Raw genomic sequence first — 23,930 nt, 5'->3', positions numbered from 1 at the left:
AGCACTAGTTTTTCTTGTAAAATGTGTAATTATTAATGGTCACAATATACAACTTCATAAATAATTTGATACAATATAGATAATGTTCTTCTTCCATCTTCCAAACGTGAAGTCTGGTGCAATGGGGTTTTCAGATGCTATATAAACAAATGAAATATTTCTTGGAATGATTAAAAACAAGAATGCAAACAATATAATGGGACTTTATCTACATCTCAATAACTTTACAGACCTTGCCGTTTAAGGGGGGACAAGGGCTATCACTGCCACTGAGACTAGTTCAAGGAGAGTAACTCCTCTTAGCGTGTGAATTTATATGTTATCAATATGGTTATACTTGTATCATAAATGAATCTCCATAATCTAAGTTAGGAGAGCATTTAATCACAACCCTTGATTTTTTTTCATGATGAGGTTACACTTTATAGAGATCTAGTAACTAAATAAACACAAACACATAGTTAAATTAGGGAAAAAAATTTAATTGCCTTTTAGATTTTCAAATGTACTAAGAAAAATGCCTGAACAAACGAAATAGAATTTTTTGTTTAAAAAAATATAAGCACAAATACTTTATAACTTAAGTATCAAACTACACTACAAAATATTAAAACAATTTGAATAGTTTACTATATGTTGCATCATATTACACTACAAATACTTGAACAGTGAGACTAATGAGTCCGTTCTTGGTAACAAAACTGTTTCACAATTTTATCAGGGTTCAGGCTGAACAACAAACATGGTTAACAATTTGGTGCATTTTGTTTAATGGCGTAGTTAAATTTGCTTTTTTCTTGGCCAAAACAAAATGTAATAAAATTTAACAAAAACAAGCAGACCAATAGGGTTCTCTTTCTGATAAATCCATCAAGAAGTCTTGTTTGCCTTATTCAACTTTAATTTGTTTTAACAAACAGTTTAAACCCTGTTTCTTATACGCAGATTTATTCCAAGATTATAACAAAATCAGTCAACACACAAGAAGCAACAAAATATCAGTTTGTTTTGTTAGTGCATTTTCACATCACAATATATAAAGAGAATTGTTAGCGTAAGACAACTTCACATTTGTAGCAGTCTGTCCCATCTAGTGGTATATGAGCATGTTAAAATTATTTGCACTTGCACTCTGTCCCATTGTTATGAAATATAAAAAGGATGTCCATTTATTCTTAAGGCTCATTACTTGGGGTCTGTGTTGTAGCCATTTTACTAAAGCTACGCTCACCCCCCACCCCCGCCAATAACATCATTTACGAAAAATGCACATCTAGTTTGAATAAACAATTTTTTTACACCCTTGGAGTGTACAGAAAACTGCCGTGATGGTCAAGCAAGATGTAACACTCACATTGTTTTTATCTGTACAGTTCAATAAAAATGTTTGTCATATACATTGGCACAACACAACTAAATGTTTGGTTCACATTACTTGAAATTTCTTTGACAATTACTACTTTGAAAAATGTGAAGTATTAAATATTCCTCCCAAAATACTAGCAAACTTTGCACTACTTGACAAACAATTTCTGATACGTTTGCACTCACAGTATTACTTTTACTTCTGAACATACATAACTGTTCCTAATACAATATAACAATACCAAAGTAGCATGATATAGAGGATAATAAACAAGTTACCAGTTGTTATCAGGTTTATATCCCAAATGAAACAAGTGTCACAAGTAACAAAAAAAGAAAATCCATAATTACTGGCATCTAGTTTATTATCCTCTGTATCATGCTCTTTTGATATCCCAGTTATTTGTTTTTCTTTGTATACTTTATTATTTATCTTTTTTTAAATTTACATACCCACAATTCTAAACAGTTTAACACAATTCTGAGTATTGCTATAGCAACTAATCAATTGTTATTACTTGCCCAGTAATTTTAGTACTGACATGGCCATTGGTTAGTAAGTGCTAAATCATCCAATAATATGGTATGTTAAACCAATGAGTGATGTTTTAGTTAAATTTTCTATTTCCCATTATGAGACACCACTGGGGTAATAAAACCTATTACATAATGTCATATGTCAAATGTTTCCATAACCGTTTCACATAACAAAGCCTTAAGAATTTGATTCAATCTGGCTAACAATTCTCTTCAGTTCCAACTGATAAGTCACTACGGTAATATGAACAATGATTCTTTTTATTAGTAGTTAAAATGAAGATTATTTTTACTAATTCAACAAAGTAATGAACATAATGTAATAACAAAAACAAAAAAATAATAATAAAAAAGTAGATGCTTCCTCATAATCATTGTTAGTAAGATAAAAGCATATTACAGGTATTTTCTATTACAATGAACCAGCATGGTTTCAGAATGGCACAAACTAATTACTCAAAAGTTTACTTACAACAGCACACTAACAGTCACTTCTAATCATACAGATCAACTACAGATACAGTGAAATAAATAAGAAAATACAAAAATCAAATGAAAATAATCATACTGTAATGGTGGGTGTGATTTATATATTTCATAAGATTTAGTTAAACTTGGAATATATGCAAATTGTTCATCAAATACACATCCATTTTGAGTGATGTACCAGTTGGATTCAGTGTTTTTAAATTGCTGCACTTACTAACAAACTGGTACAGTCACATCCATTGAAGAACTTCATCGGTGAATATTTAATTCATCCACAACAAATCTTTTTAACATGTAATAATGTAAGTTTTGTTGTGTTTTTGTTTTGTTTAATTTGGAACTGGCAAATTCAGGCTGAATAGGTCCAATGTCTTTAGTACAGAACATGGATCTGAACTAATTTTTATAACATGATATGCCGTCTTCCAGTGTCATCCATTTTGGTACAGATTATTTCAATGACCTAATTTTTATGCACTGCTAAAACCAGACAAAAATGTATGAGGTCCTCAAAGTCCCGAGTCAACCGGTATAAAATGAACATGGTTAACAAAAACTTTAACCTATACATTTTAGTTAAGTGGCTTTATTACTGTATACTATATTAAATAAAAACAACATGTAGATAATAAATGTAAAAAAAAAAAAAAAAATCAATCAGAAAATGCATGATGTATTTTTGAGTAAGAAAAAAGGTAAAGAATATTGACATGTTACACGGATTAGAGGCCTTCTAGGCAATTCAAATTTACCACTTGACCAAAGGTGCCACTTACGTGTGAAAAACTACACACCATTACAGCTGCCAGTGTAACTACTGTATAGTATCATGAAATAAAAAGGAAAGACGTAATTATTTAATAACATCTCAGAACTGACACTGACAACTCTGACAAACACCATCAACAATGTTCATAATCAAACAAGAATACTCTCTTTCCTCTTGCCTTCAAGCTCGTTCCAAAACATGGGAATAAATTATCCAAAGCAAGGGAACAAATTATTTATTTTAAATTTAATTAGCACAGTGTCTTTCCCACATTTCCCCAACAAGTTTAAGTAGTGTAATATTTTTCTGCATTTTGCTAATGACCAGAATTCCTGAAAATCAAATGTGTAAGAATTTTAAAAACAATAATGTACAGAGTTTGTTAGAACCTGATACCTTTTTTAACCCTAAAATGTTTGTACCAGAATGAAAAAAACCCAAACCAGCAAGGCAGAACTATAATACAGGTTTAGTAGACTGTTAATCTGTTGTACCAGTGTAATGTACATGATAATTTTGTATAGTTCCTGTAAGTATGAACCACAGAATTACTTTACACACTGCATGAATGGTGTAGTGTGTCAGTAATTATCATGTTCAATTTTACAATTCCAAGTGTATAACTATTTTATCAGTATAAAAATAGTATGAAGTATCAACTGAACATTTTCTTCAGGAAATCAATACAAAGACTAAGGGAAATACTCCTATTCTGAGGTTTGACTTTTACTGTCAGTAACCAAACAAGGGATTACTCACATTCTTTTATACATTAATAAATTTGATAAAAAACTATTTTAAACCATAACACTTACTGATTCAATATTAATAAATAATGTAAAGTTATTTTATTAATTTGAAAGAAATAAAATGGCTGAAATGATCTTGGTTTTCTAAGCCCTGTAGAAAGTAGTGCAAAATGAGTTTCATGGCATTACGAATGCAGTTTCTTTTAAATCACATGATATCATTTGGACCAATCCAAACATTTATAACAGAAGAGTAATAACATAAATTACAATGTTCTTAATCGATAATTCTCTAGGCCAGATTAACTGTATAGCATTAACGGCACTAGAAAATATTAAATTATCAATTTATTCAAATTACATTAAAATATTTTATATACGTCCATCTCACACATTTAGTATGGATATTCCACTAGTCCTGGATCCCGTTCCACCAAGCGATCTTAGTGCCAAGATCACCTAAGTGTATAAGGTAGTTATTAATTTAAGGTGATCTTACTGCTAAGATCACTTCGTGGAACAGAGACCTGCTCTAATATTTGTAAAATGCAGCTTCTAGTTGAGCGATCATAATCAGGCCTCTTTGTGACAAGCGAGGTGTCGCTCACACTTGCCTTGTTTCGCTTTAAATAGAACTTGGTTTTCCAAGTTTGTACAACTCCTCTCCTTAGATGAAATGTCTCTCGTGGAATGATTTCCAAATGGAAAGACATGATAATCAAAGTGGAAATCGGTTTCCTCGTAAAGGCTTCTTGCTGATTATTCATCCCATATTTTTAATATTAGCACCACTGGTTAACACCATTTGAATGTGATCTGTATGTAAACAATGGGCTACTGTTATACATGATGTAATAGCAATGTATTCTCTATTCTGGCTTTATTAAATCCTTAGGCATTAACACAAGTCTTATATTCATCACGCTAAACTCACAAGTAGGCAACAGTTTTATCTAAAAGAACTTTACTTTTATGACCATATCTGCTAAATAGCACCCTACAATTCAGCCGAATCAGTTAAAACGCACTGCAATTCATCTGAATCGGCTGAAAAGCATACTGCAGTTCAGCCAAATTGGCAAAAAAGCATTCTACAGTACCCTAACAACAGCTAATCTATCAGTAAATCCATGTCCACTTCTCAACAAAAAGTTGAGAGTATGAGACAAGGCAGGTGGACATCAAAGTTATAGTATACACACTGTGTACGACACAAACATACAGAAAGGAAATATCCCATCATTTGTAACTGCTTTGAACAGTTACGAAGTCATTAGGATTTTTCACATGTAAATATGGTTTAAAAATGTGTATATAAAGAAGTTTGATTTTTTTTTCTTTTCATTACTTACAAAATATATATCCAATAAAATGTCATTTATGTTATAAAATACCTTGCACATCTTACAAATTATCCACTTAAGCTTGTAAGAGAGCAAACACTTATAACATAGTAATACCAGCAATGAAATTACCTTGTTTTGTAAAAGATGGATCCCATTTTTTTCTAAAAAAAAACCTGAATATGTACGATTAAATCTATTATGGCTATTCCAAAAATCATCAACATGGAGAGGTGGGAGGAACCTGGATTATAGTTTTTATTCCAGGTGGGTCAGCAAGAAGTTTTCAATTCATCAATTAGTGTGAACAGTCAACAAAACTGTCTCTTGTTTCAAAATAATTTTTGGAATAGCCCTTTCATAAATTCAAGTTATCAAAATGAACCGACGACGTGAAATGAATGTCTCAACATCTAAATACATAATTTAATGTTTTCATGAAGTGGTTAACATTTTATCCACATATTATTGATGACTGAAATAACATTCAGCAGACAGCAATAGTGACCTGCTATTTCAATAAAACTGATGACTACCAACTGCTCTATCCAGGTCAAATATTTATGCTTTTGAATGGAGTACTCCAGCATACCATTTTTGTAATCTGATACAATTAAAAATTTAAGAAAAACAAGGCTCATATATGGACCTGCCAAGTTTAGATGAAATTAGCAATACTTGATTCAGACTTTATAAATAATTTAAATGTAACAATATAATATTTATTAACAAATTAAGCCAAATATAGCCTTCCAAGATCAGCATATCTGAGCCCACCTGACCATTTTAATATGTAACGAGTTACAGCGATATACTGGTTTGAGAAAAATAATTCTTTAGCATATCATCTGGTTCATTTCAATCCAATGAATCAATCTACGATAGTCAAACTTCGATAATTTAAAATCAGTGATTCAGCAATATAATATTGTGCTCGAGTGTTGTTCATTTGCCAAAGCTCATTACATCACAATATAATGTAACATAATAACCCTCCATGACAATAATTTCAGTTATATGACATCATGAAACATAATTCCATATGTTATATAATGAACCATGATTTAAAAAAAAAAAAAAAAATCTATACATGTACAACTGGAAGCACATAAGAAACAAGAGCACTGTGGTATGAAAGTATCTTACGTATCACTAAACAAGCAAAAAATGATAATGTTTAAGGTGAGTCGATGCAGTTTAAAAAAAACAAAACAAGCGTTAACCTAAAAACGATCAAATCTGCTGAAATAATCACCCAATGTTGCACTTCATGAATGGACGCAAGGAAGACATGGCGGTTTCACACTCAGTAATTAAAACAAAGAAAGACGGCTTAACTTTTCAGCAGTACTTTGGATTAAGAAAGGTTTACCCATTGATTCAGTATGTCACAGCTGTAAAATGCTCTCGTTTTTAATTTGGATGAGAATTTGATCTGAAATGGCCCAATAGTAAAGGGATGAGACCTTTTCAAAGACTGAAGTTTAAATTACCGAAGTTTGACTCTAGAAAGCAAAAAAAATTGATGTATAAAAAAATCCAAGTACTTAATGTTTCATCCACCACTAGTGGGTAATCTAGTGGTAAACAAACAAAATAATAAGACTGGGCTTTCTCTTCTTCCTTGTGTTGCACTGAGCCAGTATTTTTCATAGAAAAGTTTTTAACTTGTATGTTGCAACACGAGGAAACCAACTGACATCAGGAACAGTTACTGTAAATAAAAACAAAATATATAAACTTATTATTAATTAAATATTATACTGCCATTTTTGGCTGCTTCCATAACCACTTTCTATTTTTATGTTTACAATTAAAATTTTTAAGACAAATATACTGACATTGTCCTGTATAGCATTGGAAAAACAATTTGTGGTGCTGGGCATCAAGAACAATGATCAGCCAATAGACAGAACAAATAAAAAAGAATGTTCTTTTCATTATATCACATCAAACACATTGTTATTCATATAAATGTGTTTATATCCAATTAAGGTGCAAGCACATCATGCTGGACACATAATCCACCAACCTGGGCCCATATTTCTGAAGCTATCTTAGCATTACAATATCATAAAAAAAGTGAGGGCTGTAACATATGACATAGTGATATGAAGCCTGTCAGTTTTATGCATTGCATTAGTTTATTTTGCGTAACAATATTTATCATATAATATCTTACATTTTCAGTGCAATCAAAGTATGTGATATTTTTCAGATCACATACTTTAAGAATTTGATAACTTTGCAAATTAGATGTAAATTAAAATCGAGGCCACGGTATTAGGTTTATTGACATTTAAGCAAAGGTACTAGAGTGACATTCCATAATTGACGTATGCATTCATAGTCATCAAATAAAAACATTTCAATAGCAATTTTACACTGAAAGCTGTCCAGCGTTCAGAAAACAAAAAATGTTAAGCACTAGTTTATTTTGATGTAAGGACATCCAAAATGATGTCATTTGAATTTGACATCATTTCCATTAAAAAATACACAGCGCCACATATTCTTACGTCATTTAAATAGGTAGTAATGGGGGACTGGAATTAAAGTTGCATGTACAGTTTACAAAAACATGTTGTAATGATAAAGAGATTATTACCCTCGTGTTTTTAAATATTGTCAATATCATATACTAGGAATAAAAATAATGTATTATGCTCGCATAATACTGATACCGAAAAACATGAGGGTAATAACCTATATATACCATGAGACCACTTAGTGGACGAGTGGTATGTACTTGTACAAAATAAACGAGTGCAATAAATAGGAAGCAAAAACAATGTATGTGAAGTTCTGTATTTATTACATATCTTCTTTAATTTTTACAAGAACAGTTCTTAATTTAACGTCAAAAAGTATCACTTCATATTCATAAATCTAGGATCAATACTCCTTTTATGGTTTTACTTAACATTAAGAATCATACTATGCAATAATCTGTAACTTAGTTTTAAGTAAGATGTGATGTAAATAAATATTTGTAAAACATATGACTCCAGTAAAAATAAAAAAGGAATTCACCATAAAAAAAGTTCCGGTCCAAATTGTCCATGTGCAATACAAACAAATTTATCATACAGTTTGAAAATGTCTTTATCACTATAGTAAGATTGAATAGGTATGTAATAAACATGACATTGTGACATTTTTTCTACAGATGAAAAACCTGGATTTTAGAGCTACCCCAAAACTGTTCTAATTTTTGTTCTTTGATGAACATAATCTAGAATGTAGAAGAAAGCCACTATTGGTTTATAGACTCCTCCTTTCAAGTTGCAGCAAAATATCTTTACTATTATGTGTACTTTCCTACCAACAAAACCTTTTACAATTAGTGGTGTACCTCAGTGAGTTTCATATCCTTCTCATCAAAAATAGTTGGCGTTCTCTGGGAATATTTCAAGGAAATCACATCTGCCACTTCATTAATAACATCCAGTGCCTGCAATCATAATTACATCCCAACATATTAAAACATTATATACCTATATACAGTGAAACCTGTATCATAAAGCTATCATCAATAGTTAATTACTTTGAACAAATCAGCATAGCAGAAGCATTGGGTTTTTTCAGTAAGATAATATTTCAACAAATATCAGTTTTAAAATATCTACCAAATCCCACTAAAACAGAAAAAAAACCCTCTTTTTTGTTTGAGAATTGCATGTTTTTTCTTTTAATATACAAAATGTGAATAAATGTTATGGTCTGAATATATATACATAATAAATATTTTGTTACATTCATTACAAAATAACGTCATCCCATTGGTCCAGACATAGCAACAGGAATTTGTTCATTTCTCAATGAAAGTAAAAATTAAGGCATTGTGGAACGTCATACCTGATGACGTCATTTTATATGGGCAAGTTGTCTTATTGAGTGTTAATGTTTACAGACCAAAAATCATTCAAATAAAGTATGAATTTTAGTGTTATTATTAGCAAGCTTGATTCAAGTTTAATTATAAGTATTGTCTGTTATTTCTTTTACATTCATCTGGGTATGAAAAAAAAAAAAAAATCCGCAAACTTATATGAAAACAGCTTCGCCAATTCAGTTTGCAGATGATTGGGGTTTTTTTTCATACCCCAATGAATATAAAAGAAATAACACATTCTTTAAATGAATATACAATGGTCCTTACTTTATCCAACATTTCTTTTGAGTGTGCAGCAGAAAGGCAGAACCTGGCACGAGACTCGATGATTGGGGTCGCTGGGAATCCAACCACAACAATACCAAGCCCTCTCTTCAGAGTTTCTCGTCCCATGGCACTGAAAGTAAAATGTCCAAGTGAAGCAAATCTGCACACATAGTAAAAAAACAACTTTAAGATCTATTGATACTTGTGAACATATAACCAGGGTAATGTCTTCCAATACAAAGTCTAACAAATTAGAACTACTGAAAATACCACTTGTTATAATAAAAAAAATCTTTTTTACAACAGATATACAGATTAATTAACTGGAAAAAATATAATCTTTTTCAGTTTTTTTACAAAATCAAAGGGAACTTCAATTTTTTCACATTTAAGATCAATGTTGTTGACTATAAATAAACAAAGGCAACGACAAAACTAGTGACAGGAAAACTTATCAAAACAAATATCACTGAATTCATGGAAATACATATATATTTATCATATCCAAATCTTACGCAATTTTAGCAGGCATAAAGATCATGACAGGAACAACTGGGGAGTCCCTGTTGCCATAGACGATGACACCCATTTCGTGAAGTCGGCGGCGAAAGTATCTTGTATTCCATGCTAGCTGCTGAATTCGCTTCTTTCCTTTTAAAAGAAATGTCAAGTTTTCATTTTACAAAAGTTAATACTAGTTAATATGTTTAAAGTGCAATATTTTTACCTTCAAATAAACAAGGAGATAACAGTATTGGATATCTGACATTTTTAAATCAATGTCAACTGAATGTATCTATAGTTTCAAATAAGTGGCTCAGTGCTAAAGAAAATCAACGTCTATCTCCAGGATAACAAATGGCATAAATCAATTAGGGGCTATAACTGCCATTATTAAACATATAAAATATATCTGAATTACAGTGAAACCCTTCTAAACCAGACACCCACGAGACCAAGTAAAAAGAACGGTTTTAATGGATATCTGGTTTAGCGACGTTCTATTCTATACTGATATTGAAAAGGCACTGTGAAGAAAGTCCAGTGTTGAAAGGATTCTGGTTTACTGAGGGTCCGCTTTTGAAGGGTTTCATTGTACTTTGAGCTGCAACTGATCTCAACAGTACAAGTGACATTTTAACAATACACAAATTTCTCAACAATAAGCTTTGTTATGAAATAGGTTACCTTCATCTCCACCTTCCAGACCCATAATGATTTTCATGGATGAGATGATCTGCATAGCAACTGGTGGTGACATGGCACAGGAGTACACAGCATTGTGGGAGTTCACCTTCAGATGGTTTATAAGTTTCTGAAAGAGAAAAATATTCTATCAATCAATATTTAATTCAAACATTATTAATAGAAATATTGTAGACGACTATGAAAGTTTAAAGTTTGTTTTGTTTAACAACACCACTAGAGCACATTGATTATTAATCATCGGCTATTGGATGTCAAATATTAGAGAGGAAACACTACATTTTTTTCATTGGTAGCAAGGGATCTTTTATATGCCATCCCATAGACAGGATAGCACATACCACAGCATTTATACACCAGTTGTGGTGCACTGGCTAGAGCAAGAAATACAACTATGAAAGAGTCACATTTATGAAAGACACAATGAAGCATTAAATACACCATCCCCTCAAAAAAAAAAAAAAAAAAATTAAAAAAAAAATAAATGCTACGGTCAGACCACGAATACAGTGTGTGGAGCAATATGGCACTGAATTATCATGACAAAACGAAAAACATTTGAAACAGTATACAGCACAACACAACATTACCAAATATAAAGCCTTAAAAAAATAAAAAAATAAACACTGTGATCAGACCATGAAAACAGAATATGAAAACTGTGGTAAACAAACGAATATTGCATCAAATTATCAAGAGAAATATAAAATATATTTAAAAACTACCAAAGATGCTTATAGAATTAATTTTAAAATTCCAAAGAGATACTGAATATGTGCTGTATTCATCACTCTCCAGGAAACCCATGAGAATGTTGTCACCCATGTCCTAATAACATGGCCGTCACACAATATAACCAATATGTAGCAGAATGAAGCCTTTAAATATCGGGGCTAAGGAACAAATAGAAATGTGATCAATGTGAATATAAAACAAACTTAATCAGCAAGACAGACAGAGAAACAACATCAAGACGACACTAGGATTAAATACCTTTGATCCAGCAATGTATCCCCCACTTGAGCCAAAACTTTTGGTGAAAGTTCCCATCAGAACATCAATGTCTTTGACATCAAGGTTGAAATAGTCAACGATACCCTTTCCATGAGAACCCATAGCACCGATGCTGTGTGCCTCATCCAGATAGACATAGGCTTTGTATTTCTTCTTCAAGCGTACAATCTCAGGTAATTTGGTCACAGAACCTTCCATGCTGGAACCAACATCAATATTTTCATTATTACAAAGCTCTCGGCAATGTTGTGAAAAAAAATTCTTTATTAAACTTTTTTTTATTTTATTAAAAAAAAAACCCCAACACATTTGTGTTTCAAAGGTAAAAAATGTGATAGCACTATACTTCAACCACTAATTAATGATTTTATTAAATTAAATTTTTAAGCACAGTAGTGTGCAGTGTGGATAGAAAATATCAAGGGAATGTTTCTGTATTTTAACACCTCAAAGTTAGATATGCAAACATTACTTTTACATTCTAACTGCCATCCCATACTGTCTGGTTATCACAACAGGAATTTGGTAAGTAGTGTTTTCAATATTAAAAGTGTTTACCTGTAGACGCCCTCCACCACTATAAGTATCTTCTTCCATGGCCGGTGTGTCCTGGGCTGACCACTCACCACAGCATCGCAGAGCAGACGTTCCAGATCTTCCATATCTGTAATGCAAAATGAGTTCACGTTACAACAGCATCATGTTAGAACTCAATGATATGTTTTAATCAAAAAAATATTGGAGGAAAATATATCACTATGGTTGATCACAATTATCAACATTTTCACAAGCTTAAAAAAAAACATATTTGATTTTATAAGAAATATTTTCATCAACACGTCTGTTTGTTTTAGAAGTGTACGCAGGCATTAACTCCATACCAAAAGGGGCCGGGATGTAGCCCAGTGGTATAGCGTTCACTTGATGCGCGGTCGGTCTGGGATAGATCCCCGTCAGTGGACCCACTGGGCTAGTTCTCGTTTCAGCCAGTGCTCCACAACTGGTGTAACAAAGGCCGTGGTATGTACTATCCTGTCTTTGGGATGATGCATATAAAAGATCCCTTGGTGCTAATTGAAAAGAGTAGCCCATGAAGTGGGGACAGCAGGTTTCCTCTCTCAATACCTGTGTGGTCCTTAACCATATAACCGTAAATAAAATGTGTTGAGTTAAATAAAACATTTCCTTCTTTCCACACGAAAACTGTTGGACTTACTGTTGTGTTTGAACGTTCTGATCATAGCCCCAGACAGTCGAGAACCGAGAACCAACGACGCATGGTTCAGCTCATCACTCAGAATGAGACACCCCTGGAAACAGAAAACAGAAATGCATACATTTATTATGCTATTTGGAAATGGGATATATGTGAGAATAATTAATGCTGCTATGTTATTATTTGGCACAAGTTAAATGTATAAATTCACAACACAAAATGTTTTAAAGCCAAAAAGAACAGATCAACAGCAAATTCTTGTATGGAACAGAGATGATAGAACAAACAATTTTAGCACATTGACTGCCAACTTTCTTAATATATATCTATAGAACATGGATATATATTTTAGTTTTACCAATATAAATAATTCTTTAGTTATTTAGAGGCATTTTGGTACAACAATAACGCTGATAGTAGTAGTGATACACACTGCTAAGTTTATATCATTGATGAAGGTTTTAAAAACTATTTGTTACTACATTAAATTGTAGTCCAGGAACAACATTATAAACCACGAAATAATAAAATAATTTTTTTATCTTAAATTATAACATGTTGATGCTAAAGAAAAATGGCAACTGTAACGAGTAAACAGTGTTTACGTAATCATGATATTCAACTAGCTCAGCTTTCTAAAATCTCACTACCTGTTTTGAAACATCACTATGGGTACAGATTGTTCACAGATTTCATAAACATTACAGTTCTGTTTACTTTAATATATCCTACACTAAGGATAAGAAATTGCAACATTCATTAGCCCGAGAATTTATATTTAAACACATGCTGTAACTCAATCAACTCACTTTTTTCTATTCACTATCATTGTCAAATAATTAATAACATCTTCTGTCTAGCTTCAGTGGTTTTAGCAAGTAAAAAAACATAATACAAACATTATTCTATTTTTGAACTGAAAACATTTGAAACAAGTTAAAATACACACTGTGCACTGCTTTAACTTTTCATTTCATCCACTTTCAAGGGCTATCCTATAAAACAGATTTTTTTTCACTTTAAAAATAATCCATACCCAGTACTTAAGAATGCAAAGGGAACATTATTTAATTAATGTTATGTCATTAATATCATTGGAAATAAATATAAAAAGAATTGTTTACTTAAATCATTGCAACAATTTAGCATCAAGACGGTAATAGAGAAGCTAAAATCTGTGATGTTTAAACAGGGAATTAGTCTAAAAATAGAGCTTATCTCGATAGCCATTATTTCTCTGACAAACATGTGTTTTCAGAATCATGAAAAATGCATTTTGGAGTACTGCAAAAAACTGGATAACAAGAACCACTGCAGGTGTAGGAAAATTAATATTCTAAATAATAAAATGTAAGTACTTCTAATTTAAATAAACAAAAATGGCTATAATAGTGAAAAATATGTTGGGAATGTTTAAAAATGTATGAATAAACATTATTTTCCTTTTTCATAAAAAACATTTCACAGGAATGCCTTGAAATGACACTTTTCTTCAGACACCTCAACTACAAAATATCATGCCGGCAGTTGAAGTACTTTCTGTATTTGTTAAAATCACCTTATCCTTCAGTGAAATGAATACTCAGGATTTAAAAGTTAAGCACAAACTAGCCTATCAGGGATGGATGCTGCATTTTTCTAGGGCTGGGGATGGGGGGGGGGGGGAGGAGAGGAGGCTGCGCAACGTTTAAAAAGGGCACATACAGTATTCAACTCCTAATACCTTCCGCTTGGATATATGCTTGCTTACATTTGTGAATATAAAAATTAAATATTGAGTTTTAATACATACCGATGAAACAAGTAATGGCATATTCATCGAGTTGGTTGCAAAACCCATAGGAAATGTTATTGCTGCCTCCACACCAAGGAATTTTGCAACCAATTCATCTAGATCTTTATGAATTTTCGCATAACCTAAAAACAAACAAAACAGATATGTAAAGGACAAAGATTCTATTATGATTTCAGAATTGCATTATAGGTCATCCCTTAAAACAAAAATGCAAGGTGCTTTGCTGCACCTTGACACACCAGTTTAGTAATAACTTGGTTGATAAGCATTTTAATTTATTATTATATGCTACAGAAAAAACAATAACAAAAAGCAACAGATGTGAAGGATTTTTTTTTTTTTTAAAGAACCCTTAAAGCACAGTTCCAATGTTTTCAATTCTACTATTAATATTATCTAGTGTGTATATAAGTTGACATTCATAAGATTTTGCTTGCTTAGTTTTTTAATTTTTATTAAGGATTTTTTTGTTATTTCTTTTAGATTCATCGAGTATGAACAAATACAATTTAAAAAATGCAGAAATTGTGTGAAATTTTAAACACAATTATTAATTAAAAACACAAACAACATCATATTTTTGTTTAGAATTCTTGTTTTTGGTTCTTGGACAGTAACACTCAATAATACAAAATACCAATATAAAGTGACAATGATATTTTTACATTCATTAAGAAATTAACGAGTTCACATTATTATGGCTGGACCAATGGTATGGCACTATATTGTAATTAACATAACACAAATTTAAATATAAAAAATCTACAAAAATTGTCTTTTATACAGAAATTTGTTTTAAAATGGAAATGGTTTCGGTAAAAGTAACGTGCTTAACATAAATCCAAACAACTTTAAAGCTTAAAAGTGAAAAAGTCAAGCATTTTAAAAAGATCTGTGCTAATCCTGAAGAGTGAGAAGGACTGCCCACAACCAAAATATTAATAAATATTATCATAAAGAAAAACAGTCCTACCAAATTCTTGCCGTGTACCGCAAACACTAACACCACAGTCTTGAGTTGTCTTATGGACTGCTTCAGCACATGGTCCAGTATTCTCGGAAAATCCAAGATAATTGTAGGAACCAAAATTCATTACATGTTGCCGCTTTCCAGTCAGTCTGTTAAAAAAATATATATTAAAAAAATTGCATTTCATGTGACAACATATAAATGTAACAATGTAACCATAATTATAAAGTTAAAAATATTGATTTGTTTAAATATTTTTTAAAACAATGATCCAACGTTAGCAACTTGGGGAATAAATAATACAACAGAATTCTGAAAAACATGAGTTATGACATCTATCATTTTAAAACATCAGTTATGACTTCAGGCATATTTAGAAATCATCTAGCCCTGAATGGCCAGACAGATTTATCTAGCACTATGCAAAAGCTGACTAATTAAGTCCAGTGGCCAAGAATAAAAAATCTTGTCACCAGCAATTTTTTGTCCAAATTTAAGGAAGGATTATAAAAAGTTTTAACACATACACTTTTGTTAAATTATATAATTTTTAGAATTAATATCATTTATCTAACAATAAAAACGACATAAATCATAAATGGCTATAGTATACAAATAATATATTATTATCATAAAATGGTAAACATTTTAATGTAAAGTAGTGCATGCCACAGCCTTTGGCATTGCGAGCACATTTTACCATAAGAATAAGAATAATTTATTTACATAACACCTGCATATGGACAGAGCAAAAATAACAATATAATATACATTTAAATCACACCTATCACTGGCGTAGGAAGCAGGGATCAGCCCCCCCCCCCCCCCCCAAACACTTTGTAGCAGCAGCGATGTTTTTAATATACTTATACATGTATTTACATGTGTGGCCACCCCCTCCTTTTTAGCACCTTCCAACGCCCTTGCCATTTTAGTCTAATTTTGTTTATTTATTACCTATTTACTTTTATTTTTATTAATTCCTCAAAACTTAATAGACAAATTATATAATTCTATGCACCGATATTGTTGGTTTGGTGTATACATGAATTAAACAAATAACACTGAAAATGTGGAAGTTAACATACTCAAAATTCCATCCATAATCATTTGTCCGTCGCTCCAAGATGTCAATATATTCTCCAGCAATGCTCCCTATTGGTCTGTTCCAACAATCTCGAATACGACGGTACAAATGCCGCGTATAAAAACTTTCCCAGGTCTGGTATAATGGAACAAACCCCTAGAAAACAAAAAAAAATTTCAGACATACCGATCTTTAAAAAGTTAAATAAGTGAATATTTATAAATTACTTTACACATTCCTAGTGGTTATATTAAAAAATTTATATAAAATTATAGTTTTGAAAATGTTTTCACAAAGGTAAGCATAAGTCATGTTAAATACATTTCCCTAAATGTCATTAAAAATTTGCTCTAATAAAATTTTAAAACATTATCAGATGGTAATTAACACTGAAAAATTTATCACAATTTTACCAGAATATATAAAACTAAAAATTTAAATTATATTAATGATTTTATATAAAAATATTAGTTTTGAAAATGCTTTCACTGAGGTAAGTGCCAGTCATGTTAAATAATTTATCACAATTTTACCAGAATACATATATTTAAAAAAAAATATATGTCTAGGACCAACCAAAGAAAATATCTTACTTTTAACCTGGGTTCTGTACATGTCTTTTGTTTCTCGATGCTATAGAATCTTAAAAAATCTCTGATGTGTCCTACTATTACCAGCAGAGCATAACCCAGGTATGTTGTGATGGCTACAAACAGAGGTGTCTCTTCAAATGATTCATGGAAATCATCCTTCCAATTTTTTTCTGAGTGCTGAAATAGATTACAATTGACATAGAAGCAATATAGCCAAACACTTACAATCACACTCATCATTTCCTTTTTCAATCATACTTTACTTTTCCCAGAACTAATGGAATCTTTTCTAAAAATCCACAAGCCATGGAATCAGTAACTTTCAAAATTTGCTAGCCATATAATCCATTTGTGTTAAAATAAAGGAACCGATGAATTGCAATCTATGTAAATAAAAACACTTGTTAATAAATTACCAACTATTTATATAGATTAAATATCATTTTTAATACAAGGTTGAAGACAAAAATGCTACAATAGCCAATTGCATGGTTACGTAACTTAATTGAGGATAATAAATGAGTTACCAGTTATTATCAAATTTATGTCCCTCATGAAATAATCTTCACTTGTCACAAGGTTTGCCAGTGACAAGTGAAAATTATTTCATGAGCGTTATAAATTTTATAGTAACTGGTATCAAGTTTGTGATTCTATTTATTACCACAGCTATTTTTTTCTAAAAGCCTTTGTTTTTGATATGCAAACACGTACATATAGCCTATGGGCCATTCCATGGTATTTGGTCCATGGGTGTGGAAATTTCAAAATGATCTGTTAAACTACATATGTAAGTTTTTATTATAGTTTAAAGTTAACAACCTTAAGCACATACAAATATACTTTCATTGCCAATTTGCTTTTGTTTTATGGGTTTTGATGACTGTTTTATTTTAAAAAATAATTTTTGTAAGTCAGGACGTGACATTTGTTTTTTTGGTAATATTTCATTACTGTTATGTCAAATTAAAAAATTAGGTATCAGGACATCATATGTAAAATATACTGCATATGAAAATACTACTTTTCCTTCTTTCATATCATTAATTAGTATATTAAATTATTTTTCAAAATATGTAATGTCACGTCCTGGCTAATTTGACATATAAAAGTTAGTTTTATTTAAAAACTATTTTTCAGAAATAGAAATTCTTTTTAATTCTCCTTCTTCTCAATGTTCCAAGTATAAATAAAAGGTATAATGATGACTGGTTGTATTAAATGATTAAAATAATCACCTCAAACTTTGAGCCAGGACATGACATTGAGCCAGAACGTGACATTCAAGATGGCATGTTAAACTGAGTAAAGATTAAAAATGTATTAAATCTCTCTATATAGAGAAACTGGCAAAACTGACTAGATAATGCACATGTACCTCAAAGAAATTACTTTTTATTTTCAATATTTTTGCTCCCACCATCAAGAATCAGAAACAGAGAAACTGGATGTTAGGGGGAGCATGTTCGAATATTTAACATGGATTTATGTAGATCTATACAAAAATACTATTATCAATTTAAAGAATATTGTATTTATACCAAATGTTCCATTTTGTGAATCCAAACTGGTGTACACATACAATAAATATTGTGTCAAAGAATTGTTCAAATACAATGTGCTGCTAAAATCTTAAGTTTATTCCTTGGCAGATACAGGTATCCAAACATGAATTGGAATATATAACCATCATTTCTGATTTAACACATGAATTTGGTAATTCAGCTGGGCCTGTGAGGTTTTTTTTAACTAGCCATCGGGCATCATGAGAGGGACAATATACTAGTTTGGCGGTAAACCATCACTAGCCACAGGCATCAGGCTAGTGTATTTTAGAAGCCCTGCTTTTCCTTATTTCAAATTCAATACAAAAAAACAACAAAAAACCCTTAAAAAAGTACCAAAAAAACAAACAAGAGACAAAAAAAAAGCCTTGCCATAAAAACGGGGTTTGAGCTAAAACAACCTGAGGACCAAATAATCTGGTAAACCAAAAGGTTTTAATCTGAAGTTGAAAAAAATTGGAAAACAATTTCAGAAAGAAAGAAAGAAAACACACTCAACACATTTTAATTATGGTTATATGGCGTCAGACATATGGTTACGGATCACAGATATTGAGAGAGAAAACCCGCTGTCACCACTTTATGGGCTACTCTTTTCAATTAGCAGCAAGGGATCTTTTAAATGCACCATCCCACAGATGGGGTAGTACATACCACGGCCTTTGATATACCAGTTGTGGCACACTGGCTGGAACGAGAAATAGCCCAATGGACCTACCGACAGGAATCGATTCCAGACGGACACCTGTTATAGTTCACATATTCGCTTCTAGGAAATGGTGAAAAATTAAAACAATATGTATGTGTTTTTTGTTGTTGTTGTTGTTGTTTTTTGATTCTAATGTTTTATTATTCCTTCACAGATACCCTGTTTACAATTAACTGCCCCAATCCAGGGAAAAAGGGACGGGAGGTCTACAAGACCCAGGAATGATACTTGAAGAAACTAATAACTATTTTGAATAGCCTGAAACTTGACAACATTTGTATAATAGTATATGCATGTAGTATAGAAGAAACAGTAATGCATCTGTGAATTTGTTTTTTTGGGGTTTTTTTTTTTTTAAACACACTTTCATACACTACATTCACACCAATATATTATTCTTGATTTTCATACACTACATTCACACCAATATATTATTCTTGATAGCCTTTGGTGTATAGACAAGCTTGGCCCGAATTTAACAAATAATATTGTAATGTTTTAATATTGTAACAGTAGCTTGTACATTGCCCAGTCTCTGTTAAAACTTTCATACTCACAGTTACTAAATGCTATATTTTGTTCTGTTTGATATCTAGTGTTTAATTCATGTTTAAAATGAATAAGATTTGGTTTCATATTTTGTATCTTACGTTTATATATACAAAATTTAGCAAGTAATAAAATGAGATCAAACACTTTGTCTGTTTTTATTTTTGTTTTCAATCCCATTAGAACCATTTCCACACTAAGATTCATATTATAAAGTTGAGTACAAGAAGTGTTTAACCAGTGCATGAGATCTTTCCAGAAAGGCTGAGTAATCTCACAGGTATAGAACAAGTGTACTAAGGTTTCTCTTTCCGTAGAACAAAAAGTGCATTTATCGGTTTGGACCACTTTCATTCTTACAAGAAATGTATTAGTAGTTAATATCCGCAACAGAATTCGATACTGAAACCATCTGAGTTTTGTATCTTTTGTAGTTTTAAAGACCTTCATAAAATTTTTAGGCCACTCTAAGCTGTGATCAAAACACAAATTCCATTTTGTTTTAGCCTTATTTTTGTCATTGGAAGACATTAAGGTATAATATATGTTTCGTACCACGAGATTTGGAAGTTAGTAAGGTTATCCATACTGTCTGATCATTTGATATATTTGTTTCTTCTTTATCTATAGCCAACAATTTGAGATATTTATTTACTGCTCTTATGATACCATAAAATGTAACAAAATCAGTCCGTATTTGATATAATTCAATAAACTCATCATGAGACAAGAAAGTTCCATTACGATTATATAGGTCGCAAATTTGAGTTACACCTTTAATATGCCAGTCAGAACAGAAGAAATATTTCTTATTAATTTTTATATTGTTGTTACAGAAAATGGGTTCCGTTAAAAATTCTTTAAAAGAAGTTATATTGATTTTATTTTGAAGGGCTGCTAAGGCCTGTAAGCAATTTTTCCAAAATTGATTAGACATACTATTTGAGATTTTGTTACAAAAACAACTACCAAATGTTGTAGTGTTTTCCATTTGTGGAAAATCTGCTAAAAGTATATTTTTCCATTTAGTATCTTTCATTAAAAAGTTTTTAATCCAAGTAAGTTTTAAGGAGTCAATAAATTTATATATATTGACCATCCCAAGACCCCCTTCCTTAATCGATTTGCAAATAAGTGCCCGATTCACTCTGTCTCTTTTATTATTCCATAGAAATTTGAAGAGTATTATTGAGTTGGATGAGAAAATCACCTGGGGGATTTGGCAAAGTCAGAAACAAGTAGTTCAATTTAGAAATAAGCAAAGATTTAATAATGGCTATTTTTCCCAGTGGAGTTATAAACAATATGTATGTTTAATAGTAAGCCTTCTGGTTGTATTTTGCCCATGTTATTTTGTAATATTGTGCATTGACATTTTGGGACATGGGTGTATAGTGCAAGAGACAGTCGGAGTGAATCAGTTAATGAACCACCTGTTCGGACCGGTACTATAGCCAAATGCGGTCATGTAGCAAAAAACTGAGATGGAAATGTTCTCAATTTTGGAGTGAAAATAAATGCTTATATATAATGTATGTTCACAATGGTGTATGTTGTTAGTGCCAACGAGAACCCGTTCTATTGGCAATCTTCATTTGAAGTTGGGCAATTTAACATGGGTTTCAATGGCAGATGACATCTATGTAGTGAGACCTAAGACCACTCCACACTAATATTAAGTAACATGTGTCTACCACACCCCTTTCTTTCTGTATTAATACAACATAATTTGACCAATATTACACAATTTTCATTTTGTATTTGACGAGTCCATGGGAAAAATTATCAGTTACATTTTAAAGTTTTAAAAAATGTAGATTTTTAAAAGCTGAATGTGTTTACATTCATTGCTCATAAACAACACTGCATATTTTACTGCTGTAGTATGTTACTGATGTACAATGTAACAGGGCTAGCTCTGCCACTCGCCAAATTCGCCAATTGCAAATTTCAAAAACAATTGGCAAATTTTATAATAATTTGGCGAAAAAATTACATGTAATAATAGATATTTTGTTAGAAAACAACTCAGTTTCTGCTATTTTTGAAGTTTTATAAATAATTTGGCGAAATCGAATGCTCACCCAGAGCTAGCCCTGTGTAACATGGTATAATGTTTTTGCTGATTTTTCTCTCTTTTTTATTATATTTTTTTAACAATATGGTATGTTATAAAATTTGGTCTTGTGGACATTGATCATTATTTTTTTTATTTAGTTAATATATTTTTCAACAATAAAATCTTAACAGAATGAATTGTTCATCAGTAGAACATCATAATAATATAACTTGTTTCACAAATACACAATGAATCCATATTGTCAGAAGATTAGGAGAATGAAACAAATCTCCATTTCATCAAAATATGACTGATATTTTTTTCATCTGGACTCTTCATCTATCAGGGCTAGCTCTGGCACTCACCAAATTCTCCAATTGCGAATTTCAAAACCAACTGGTGAATTTTATTTTCATTTGGCGAAATAATTGGTATTTTGTCAGAAAATATAACTGGGTTTCTACAGTTTTTGAAGTTTATAGATAATTTGGCGAAATTTTCTGCTGACCCAGAGCTAGCCCTGTCTATGTTGGTTTGGTTTAGAGAGAAAATCATTTGTTAAAGAACAAAATGGCAATGACTGGCTGCATTTTACTTTCTATATATTTATAAAATGAAACAATTGTTTTGAAAAGATTATATAACTCCTGACCACATCCCCTTCCTCCCCCATATTTCATAACATCCCATGATACATCCCCCAGTTCATTACATAACTGTTGAAAGGTCCCCTTGAGCAACTAAGATTTCTATAATTTTAATCACAATTGACTAGAAAACAATATATTCAAAAGTACTACTTTTTAAAATTAAATCTATAAAAATAACAAACAAAATTCAAAAGTTTTAGTTTGACATGTTTACACCATGGTTAATAACAGAAAAGTTCAAAAGGAAAAATGTCTTGTTATGAATGGATCTGCACCAAATTCTATCCAGTCACCACAATATACTGTAATGGTTTTCCCTGTCAAATCAACAACACTTATGACATAATACCTTCAGTTTACACAAACAGTGATAAGAAGTCGTAACTAAAGCTAGTTTTCGAAAACATGTATCTCTCGAAAACGCGATATCCTACAATAATAATTATTCTTATCAACAAAATGGCGGCTCTGAAACTTTTCGACAGTCATTAGGGGAGGTGGTGTTTTTTTCATTTTCTGATCATAGACCTCGCCCAAAACCGTATTTCTGTTATCGGAATGATGATGAAGTCCAATACTACAAACATCAAGACTAAATGTTTTGTTTACTTTATTTTCAATCCTAATGCATTCTTCAATTCCTGATGATGTTCATAATCAGTAGGTTACAACATACAGAATCCGGTCTAAACGTATTCTGAGATAACCTCTTTAATGTATATACTCACCCAAGGATTTTGCCTTTTAATATTTCCATTTAAGCCATTCACTTTTCCATTTTTTTGTTGGACTATGCCATTTCCACCCATCCTCGAAAACCGTCGGTACCGGATTCCCCTCCCAGTTTTTTGCTGCCGACTTCCTTCTCAAAATAGAACACGGTCTACGATACGTTAAACACAAAGAGTTGTCCAATCAAATACGATTAAACATTGTGACCCAGATCACCTAGTTATTTCCTTCCACTGATTCTTACAAGAAAATTTATGTTTTCCTTGGTCATACAATAAAATCCAAATAAAACCCAGTAACAGTTTGACGTAGCGTTTGTATCTATTTTTCTTTATAAACAAGTTGAAGCTTACAAATGTGTACAACCTATG

General features: G+C 31.4%; 1 protein-coding gene across 1 annotated transcript; it reads right to left on the bottom strand.

Annotated features, from left to right (window-relative positions):
• Positions 1-466: 466 nt before the first annotated feature.
• On the bottom strand, positions 467-23,930 carry LOC121371334 (serine palmitoyltransferase 2-like). The gene is made up of 13 exons (XM_041497147.1): positions 23,556-23,930; positions 17,296-17,472; positions 16,704-16,858; positions 15,619-15,764; positions 14,643-14,767; positions 12,851-12,944; positions 12,193-12,298; positions 11,614-11,833; positions 10,603-10,729; positions 9,930-10,065; positions 9,415-9,544; positions 8,608-8,706; positions 467-6,966 (listed from the first exon to the last, which is right to left on the bottom strand). Exons 1-13 carry the CDS (start codon positions 23,634-23,636, stop codon positions 6,964-6,966), a joined length of 1,599 nt encoding a protein of 532 aa, XP_041353081.1. The 5' UTR covers positions 23,637-23,930; the 3' UTR covers positions 467-6,963.

Source organism: Gigantopelta aegis, chromosome 4 (genome assembly GCF_016097555.1).
Source record: "Gigantopelta aegis isolate Gae_Host chromosome 4, Gae_host_genome, whole genome shotgun sequence".
NCBI classification, from domain to species: Eukaryota; Metazoa; Mollusca; class Gastropoda; order Neomphalida; family Peltospiridae; genus Gigantopelta; species Gigantopelta aegis.
Note: the sequence above shows the minus strand (reverse complement) of the source record. Positions and strands in the feature narration are given on the sequence as shown.